Genomic DNA, 9,681 nt, shown 5'->3' with positions numbered 1-9,681 from the left:
CAGGTCCAGCGAGCCGAGTCTTAACCTGCCAGTGTCTGAGATATAGTGCTGCATTAAGTGTCTGTGTGCACAGATTCTTGTCAACACACTGGATGTAAATGTGTATGATACTACAGTAAATAATCTTTCAAAAGGGAGGAGGAGTCATGTTGTTTTTTAATTACTTAACAGTGTGATTAGGTGGATTTTGTTACTGGAGTGTCTATTTCATCTTACAGAACATTACAGCATTGATGAAAGTGACGTCAAAGATTTATGATACTGAATATTAGTTTTCTTTGGATGTTAGTTATAGTTTGCACTGACATTGGCACTGACGTTAAAAAGGAGCATCGATCATGACTGCCGGCCACATATTTACAGTCGAGCTTTTGGACCTTTGCCTTTCTGTTCCACGATCTGACCGAAGAGCCTCGCTGCCTCCTGAGCGCAGCCTCGATGGATGGTGAGTCCGAATCCTCCGTGGCCGTAGTTGTGTATCACCTGAGTGAGAGACGGGATATTTTAGAATATTTTCAACGACCAAAATTAATATTTAGCTGCTGGCTTTTTAAGTTTACCTCTATTGTGTTTGCTCCAGACTGTATGGTCTCCCTCTCCAGTCGGACTTTGGTGCGAGTCGGCCTGAGGCCGGACCAGTCCTCCACTATCCTGGCATGCTGAGGTCACAGAGCAACAACCTTTCTCAAGCTTCAAATTTAGCTGACATATTAGTGTACATGGACATTGATTCCTGGATACAGATGGAAAAGCAAATATCCAGTCTGGGTTGCACCAATAAAACTTAATTCAATCTAAGATTAGTTCTAATCAGAGTTCAGTAAAACCAGGTTTAAAATTAAAGAGCTCTGTTACACAATGAAAACAAATTCAATAGAGTTTAATCAGTGTCTGCATGCTGAAGGGACCTTATAGGATAAGAATATGATATGTTGCTTTTGGCTCCTCTGTATTCACAAACTTTTAATGTTACATTATTTGCTTGCTAGTTAAAATGTTACATCATTGCCGCCCTCTGTTTCTCAGTGTACGTGAACAGAACTCCCTGCTCCCTGTTCAAGGAGAGATAAGACGCCCTAACAGCTCACATGATGGCAGGGTGAGTCAAGTGACCCTCAGATGACCCGAACAATGGAAGGGTGGGGATACGAGAGTCACATGACTCTCAAGGTGTTAATGACCCCACAGACATTAAATACCTGGAACTGAAGAAGCCTCTTGGATGAGAGGCAAAACGTCTTCAACAACTCTACCAAGTCCAACTGGACTGTACTAGACCTTCATCAGGAAAACACAGATGACGGTCTAGGACCGAAACGTCACACATAAATGATATATTGCAAGTTACACAGGATGCAGGCTTCCTTTTGCAACTTTTTGATTATCAGAGCATTACATTTTGTTATTTTATTTATATTTTTTTAAAATAATTATGAATTATTTACATTCTACAAGTATTATGTAACAATTATATCATGACCTTGATAATTATAACTGATAGTGCTACTTACAACAACAATACTTGCAGACATGTAAACTGTAAAAATATAAAATATAAACATAAATATTAAATTAAAAATATTATTTCATATAATTAAGTATTAAATTAAATGTGACCCTTTGCTTTAAAAAGTTACTTAAAAGATATTTTGTTTGCTAGAGAAAAAGAAACATTGCACTGTTTGCTAAAATCAGTTAGCCTACTCATGATGGCTCAGCAGAAAAACTCTAATTTCTCCTCCTTTGACAAAAACTTGTTGGCCAAATTATCAGTGAAAGAAGAGAGACATCATAAAACTCATCTGGGTTGAGTCGGTCCCCTAACTTTCTTTGAGGAAGCTGATTATTTTTGCTCATATCATCTCGACAAGGCAGCCATTTTAAAAGTTGAACCTCCTCAAGTGTAAATTTAGAGTTAATAATGGATCACATAAATTAGAGTTTTAATTTTTCTGATACACAGAAAAAATGTAATCTATGTTAAGAATAAAAACTAAACCGAGGTTTATAGAGAGGTTTAATTTGAAAATTTCTTAATTTTAAGCATGTTTGATGCACCATAATTTAGAGTTAAACCATGACTTCAGGTGTAAAACTGAATCCTTGTTGGTGCAACGCAGCCATACTGTGCTAAGATGCCATGCACACATAAAACTGAATATAAGCTGGATAACTGTAGTTTAATATTTCGGGCAGACTAAACATGGTTGAAGGGTGGAGTGAATAGATGTGTTGAGTTTATTTTTGAAAAATTCATCAGTGTTAACCTCTTGAATTTGGAGAGGAAGACGATTCCTGAGAAGAGGAGCTCAGTCAGAGAAAACTCTGTCACCTACTGTTTTATTTATTATTGGATCAGTCAAGAGACGGGTGTCCTGTGATCACAGAGCCCTAACAGGTATATATGAGGAGTGACTAGAGATGATGAATTCGATGGGGTGATATTTTATAATTTAAAACTAGAAGTTAAAGTCAGATTTACCACATACAGGGAGGGAGTCAATGTAATGACATCACTTTCTTTGTTGAGGCTACACCTGCAGGGTTGTTTGTTGTCTGCCTTCAGATTTTAGTATTTTGTAACCAAACCGTTCCTCGCTGCCGACATGTTTTAAAACTGCATTAAAGAATAACTGTTCTAAAAATATATATGTTAAATACTTTAACACTACAGAAGATCCCTGTTCAATAATTTATCACAGATGAGGCAGAAAGTCTTTTTATGGCCTCTTACACACAACATTTTGAGATCATCTCACCTTAAGACTCGGCTCGAGCTTGCAAGCGTTTTCCCAGATATTCTTGTGGTCGATGGAGTTGTTGTGTTCACTCCAGTTTCCTAACTGGAAAATCCCGCCGACTGTCACGAGACGACTCCTGCACACACAGATGTTAAAAAAAACAAAACTGTAATCCCAGATTACAAGCACTCTGACAGAAAACACCATGTCAACTGGACGAATTTCATTAAAGAATGCAGAGATAATTACACTGTAGAGACCAGACTGCATAAACATTACTGTAATCCAAAAGCACCACAGTACAGAGGAGCAGCTGTCTGTTCCTTCAAGGGATAGTTTGTGTTTTTTTGAAGTATGATGTATATATGGTCAGTGTTTTGCCTACAGTAGATTGTGGCCAACACGTCCTTAGACTGGAAAAGCAGCAGGACCACTGGAAGCCAAGCAATGCACTGCTGTGGACAGGGTCAGCAACAACATTTATTTTAGCCGTCTAAAAAAAAAAAAAATCAATATCAGTTTAAGAGTGAGCTATACTTAGATTATTTTCACTGCTTTGGCTCGTCATCACAGAGAGTGTAGAGGTACGGTCTCAGACAGCAGCACTCTTCATAAAATAAAGGCTTGTGTATTTTGCTTTCCATTTTTTTTTCTTCCAAAGCTGAAGTCTGACACTGCTGTTGGAGCAGCGGGGAACTGCACAGGTTCTTCCTGACTTAAGCTACATCACACAAAAAGCACATGTAAAAGTAGAAGATTGTATTGCATGTTACTTTCTAGTACTTCCCCACATTCATGTATATCACAAGGGTTTCCCATGAGAAAAGGCTGTCTGACGGCAAGGTAAAGAGGTGAAAATATTCTAAACATAGCGTGCACTTAAACCTTTTTTAGGTGGATCTTCTTTTAGGTGTTGCTGACCCTGTCCACAGCACAGGCGCACAGCACATCCCTGAGCTTCCCACACTGGTGCTCCTGCTGCCTCTCAAAACTGGGGGCAGAGTAGAGGCAGAAAAAGAAAAGCCAAACTATCCCTTTAAACTGAATTTCATTAAGGGCTGCTGACATAATTACACAAGAGAAACTTAAACTGAATTTTAGGCATGATACTGCAGATCCAGCAGCGCCACAGGACAGAGAAGCTGTTGTGTCATAGATCTACCCCGGAATGATGTACGGTGATCTGTAGGTTCCTGCCGTAAAATCGTGGGTAATAATCCAGTGCTTCAGCCAGGGAGCGTCTACCTGAAACACAAAGGAATAACAAGGTTCAACTGCTATCACAGCAGCGCCTTTATGGCTGGTTATATATGATCCGTTCACAGACGTCTGAACCTCTCTGACCTTGATTATCTGACCGCGGCCTGGTATGAGATCAGGATCCGGCTGTAGTTCTCCCGATCTCATTCCAGTGCAGTTTATTATCACGTCTGCTCCACTTTCTGCCAGCTAAAAGCCGGGAAAAAAGATAAGAGATAACAAGAATGACAAGTGAGAATACTTTGTGAGTATCACTGCAGGTAACAGTCTGGATGTTACGCCATTAAAGACTTTGTATAAAAATCATTCCTAAAATTAAGAATAAAACAGTAATGCATCATGAAAAATATGCATGCAACTATAATCCTGAAAAGTCTTCACTAACCTCCTTGAAGGACTCTATTTTCCTCTGATAAAACTTCACGCCTCTTTTTTGCAGCCTGAGAATGACACACAATGAGATGCACATTATAAGCAACAGGAAGCTGCATGAAAAATAAACCTTTTGGTCAGTTAAACGTGAACCAGTTATCCTAAACAACATATGAGGACATCTGGTCGGCTGTGTCCAAAATTATTCACTTATTTACAATTCATTAAACAGTCCATATTGAAATGTATGTTGACGATAATGTAGTCTGTCAGATAGAAAAAAAAAAAAAAACATTTCAGATACTAAGCAGGTCATTCCCATCGCACAGCTGTCTGATTTTACCTTTTATAATCAGCTATTTTGATAATCAATCAATTATTTGAGTAATTTTTTAAAAAAGAAATTAAGTCAAAATTCTGCAGCTTCTTAAATGTGAATATTTTCTGGTTTCTTTACTTCTCTATGCAAACATGACAAAACATTTGAGGACATCATCCTGGGCTTTGGGACATCGATTTTACCATTTTCTAACATTTTAAAGACCAAAAAACTAATCAATTAATTGATAAAATAATCAACAGAATAATCGACGATGAAAATAATCATTAGTTGCAGCCACACAACAGTTAGCTTTCACTTAGTGTCCATTGAATGTATACTTTTTACTTTGTGCTGCTTTTAATTAGAATTATAGGGTATATAAACTTAGTGGCCACTTTATTAGGTACACCTGTGCAAACTATTGCAATGCAAAACAACAGCTCTGCTCTCTTTTATGAAGTTTCTGGAGTTGGAAATGTGTAAATTCAATTATATGTCCATTAGTGAGGTCATAGTTAAAGGTGGGGTTGTACTGAACTGCATTATATTGAGTTCATCTCTATTTATATATGCTCCTATGTGACTCAGATCAGATTCTTTTTAGACGGCAAAAATCACATAGGATCTGATTCTTTCAACTCAGATTTGGGCCACTTTGACACAGGGTCATAAACCAGATACACATTTTATTTTTAGCAATGAGACCCCAGTGTGAACAGTCATATCCGAATTCATGTGACTATTGTGTGATTCATGGTTACTACATTGTGTGTTTGCGGTCCAGCGAGTCTGAAACTCCACGTTCTGACGCTCCTATATATTGCAGCTCCATAAAACACCATTATTAACTGTGACCTTGATGCTAAAGCATGTCGTCGAACTAACACATCTATGATAGTGTAAAAAAAAAACCCTGAACATTACAGGAAACATTAAAGCAGAATTTATGTCTGAGCTGGTGTAGTGGATTATATTGGACTGTACACATGTACCTAATAAAGTGCCCACTTTGTGTACAATATATCAGACAACACAACAAAATGGGAAACACAACATATAGTAAATGGTAAACAATATACCTTATTTAGAGCAGGAATTTTCACATGAAAAAACATTGCTGTTATATGAAATATGCTGATTCATATCAACATGGTGCCATGAAAAAGTTCTATTTTAAAATAAGTAAATAATAAATATAAATAGAACGGTTATGTAACAAGCAATCGGGTGCGTCCTTTCATCTTTTTGTTGGGTAATAAATGATATTGCAAACAGGTGTTCTGGTACAAACACTGATACAACATGAGAAGTTACTTAAGAGAAAAGTTAATCACTCACCAATCCATCAGCCAAGGTAGGTAGGTTTTACCCTCCACCATGAGAGCAGTGTTGAACCATCCATACCTGGACACATTAGAGGAGACATACATGAGTGTGAGAGCTGCTTACGCAGAATTATCCATCCAGTCCTAAATATTTGTGTCTTTTATATGGAAGAAATAGATTTTCTAAACATCAATGATGCACAGTGTTGGCAGAATTAACTAATTCAACTAATCAATTTACTCTAATTAAGTCGGTTTGGGGTATTTACTTGTGTGCAAGCATGCATCACACTGTGCAATCTACTTTGTTGGCTTTAAAATCATATTTCAGCGCTGAGTTTGTGCACAATTTTCATTAATATCCAAACCTTTCAATTGCATTTTTATAGCCAATATGGCTATCAGATCACAAATGAGCCAATGAAAACCATGATGGAGAAAAGTGCTGCAGCAAACACAGATTTTGGAGAGGTGAAGACTAGTCATATACTGCAGTCTCTTGTAGTCCCATGCAGCAATGGTCAAATGTTCGGCTTGACATGTAAATGACTAACTCCATAACCGAGCTCACTTGGCTTGGTAACCAGAGTGTGGCCGGTTCAAGTCCAGCATGGACCAGTCAGCAGAGAGCGTGGACTGATAGTTATGGTAGGTAAGTAACAGTTTACCTCCTTGAGCAATGAACAGCTAACTGCTCGGGGCGCCTGACTACATGTATGTGGCAGCCATTCATGCATATCTAACTGTCCTGTTTGTGCAAGTCTGTGTGTTTTGGTGTCTCTGTGTGTGTGTGTGTGTAAATAACATCAGTAATTAATTGTAATTAACATGCAATTTCCCCGAGAGAGATTAATAAAGCATGCCCTGTTCTTCTAACTAATGATGTGCGGCAGTGTTTTGCTTTCAGGGCAGCTTCAGCAGGAACCTACTTGTATCCAGGGAACATCTTCAGTTCTCTGTCTGTGAGCTGCCTGAAGCCCAGGACGATGTCTTTAAATGAGGGATCCTGCAATAAAAAAAGTCACGCAGTATGAGATCACATCATTTACATCATAAACACTCCTGTTCGTGCTAGTTTGCAAACCCCAACTCAGCCCTCGGTGAGGCCTCTCTGTAATTGTTTTCTGGGCATCACAGGCAGCCCTCCCTGTGCAGCTGAACAGAGCTCCACTTTCAGTCCGGCTGAATATTAATGGACTGTGTTTATGATTGATACCACACTGGTGTGGGACAAATTCATGAATGAGTTATCTGCGGTTACACTCTATTTATGTCTGCATTTTTAATTAAACAGTGTTACTTTGCTCTTGGTTGCAAAATGTTTTCTAAAGCAGGTCAAATCTTATCTGTGAGGTCAGACTGAACGTGCAGAACAAAGCACTACTCACCGGGGCTGGTTCAGTGCACAGGTTGTAGCCAGACTGAAGGAATACACCCATCTTTACCGACTCTGGAGAGCTGAGGGAGCTCAGCAAGTAGTCAAATGTCTCTTTATTCCATTTTCTAAATGTGAGGACAAATACGGCATTAAACAGTAGCCAGTTTTTGCAGATAAAGTGGAGAAAATAAGAGGAAAATAGGGCACTTACGTCTCCTGGACGTTGCCCTTATCATAGAGATATGGTTGCCAGAAGCCAGCAGCTCCATCACTGGTGGTCAGTGGAGTGAAACTGTCTGCGTACACCTCGATGGTCAGCGGACTGACGATGGACTGATACTGCTCATAGATGCTCTGAGCTGTCGACAGGCCGATGACTCCCGCTCCAATCACTGCAACCCGCATGTCTGAATTAACACGAGATGAAACACATTTAGACCTGAGAACCACTCACCCACAGAGGCATCTTAACCTGTACGTGAACATCTGGATCTCTAGCCAATTTTCAAGAGATTTATTTGTCAAATGCGTAATTATACACGTGCAACAGCAGTGAAATGAAAACTGCAGAAACTGATAAACTGATAAATAACTGTAAAAAAAAAAAAAAAAAAAAAAAGTAAATTAAAAACAATTTCGAAAATTGAAATGTGCAACTATATAGAGTGTACATTCGCATTAGATTGGATGTGATTGGATTAAAGATTATAATCTATTCGTCTTATTATTAAACGATTACCAAACGATTGAACATTGTTGTCATCATAATAGCAGTAATAGCAGTAGTATTAACAGTAGAAATGTAGTTTTTACGACGTGTAAAAATAAATCTGACCCTCTGTGCAAAGCTGCAGAGTAAAACTTCAGCACCAGACAGTTTATAACAGGAGACTGAGCGGTGAATTATGTAACAGAGCGAGCAACACTTCGGACAGATATAAAGTTTAGATTAGCGAGGCAGCATTTCAGAGCAAATCACTGAGGTGCGAATTGAAGATTTACGGAAATGCAGCATAATTTGACAGATATGATTCCCCCCCAAAAAGTGTGTTCACCTTCAGATCGATGATCGTCAGTCACTGCAGAACTTGTTGAAAGTCTGACACCAGCTTTAACACTCGTCAGCTGTCACGTGATCAGAGGGGCGGAGACAGATCTGCTGTTTCAAAGCTTAACTGTTTCACCTGAACTGCAACAGTAACAAATTATCGATATATATTCGTGTGCATGCATGCACACACCAGCGCTGGAAAGTAACTAATCTGAGGTACTTGTACTCTACTTTACTTGAGTATTTCCATTTTCTGCCACTTTATATTTCTACTCCACTAGATTTCAACTACATTCATCTGATAACTTTGGTTACTGTGCACATTACGTTAAGAATTATTACTTTTATTTTTCAAAAAATTCTAATAGCTTGATGCCTTGCTGTCACCATGTAGAAACACATTCATTTCCCACATGCATATTTCCCATACAATACTATAACTTTGTCAAACAAGGATAAACACAGTAAGTTAGTATTGTTATTCAATATTCAAGAGTTTTTACTGCCATTGCAATTTTGTCATCCTCAAATGCACATGACACACAAAGAGAGATAAGATGTCAGTGATGTAAAAGTAGAGAAAAGCACACCAACAAGGATGCAAAATCATTCAGCAGCAGAAATACAGTTTAATATGGAGTGATGTGTGGAAATATTGCACAAAGTCAGTGGTTTAAAGTGACATTTCAGTAATTATTAAACAACACATCTGTCCTGTCAGACTGAGCAGACGTCTGGGTTCAACAGTTTCACACATTTTTGAAAAAAGCTGTGTGTGTGTGTGTGTGTGTGTGTGTGTTGATCTGACAGTCCTGCCTGACAGGAGAATCTTAGACTGATGGTGTCTACTGATGGTGTCTATTGTGTGTGATGTCTTTCATGATGTTCTTTTCTCTGCCCTCCACACACAGCGACTGCTGTGAGGACGTTGTAGTGATGGCTGCTCGGCGCCAACAACTTCCATTTTTTTCCTCATAAAAGGCTTTTTTGGGAGGAGTTTTTCTTACCTGAATCACGGGTCTAGGGAGAGTTTGAGTGTCAGACACTGCACAGATTGTAAAGCCCCCTCAAGAAAATTAGAGCCTGACCCAAATATTAGTCAGTGCATATATTTGCATGGTATTGGCACATGTTAAATAAAATATATAATATTCTTTAATTAATCTATTTATCTAACAAAACAGCCTGAGTATGTTTGCATAGTGACATTGGTGCAAAAATTCATGACATTG

At 38.6% G+C, this 9,681-nt stretch overlaps 1 protein-coding gene across 1 annotated transcript; it reads right to left on the bottom strand.

Annotated features, from left to right (window-relative positions):
• Nucleotides 1-138: 138 nt before the first annotated feature.
• LOC146319865 (D-amino-acid oxidase-like) lies at nucleotides 139-8,523 on the bottom strand. Its single transcript, XM_084727945.1, has 11 exons — nucleotides 8,454-8,523; nucleotides 7,610-7,805; nucleotides 7,409-7,523; nucleotides 6,950-7,026; nucleotides 6,034-6,099; nucleotides 4,387-4,441; nucleotides 4,086-4,190; nucleotides 3,904-3,986; nucleotides 2,760-2,877; nucleotides 561-659; nucleotides 139-483 (listed from the first exon to the last, which is right to left on the bottom strand). Exons 2-11 carry the CDS (start codon nucleotides 7,801-7,803, stop codon nucleotides 358-360), a joined length of 1,038 nt encoding a protein of 345 aa, XP_084584071.1. The 5' UTR covers nucleotides 7,804-7,805; nucleotides 8,454-8,523; the 3' UTR covers nucleotides 139-357.
• Between the last annotated feature and the right edge of the window lie 1,158 nt (nucleotides 8,524-9,681).

The sequence above is a fragment of the Lutjanus erythropterus genome, chromosome 10 (assembly GCF_056507025.1).
Source record: "Lutjanus erythropterus isolate fLutEry1 chromosome 10, fLutEry1.hap2, whole genome shotgun sequence".
In the NCBI taxonomy this organism is placed as follows: domain Eukaryota; kingdom Metazoa; phylum Chordata; class Actinopteri; order Lutjaniformes; family Lutjanidae; genus Lutjanus; species Lutjanus erythropterus.
Note: the sequence above shows the minus strand (reverse complement) of the source record. Positions and strands in the feature narration are given on the sequence as shown.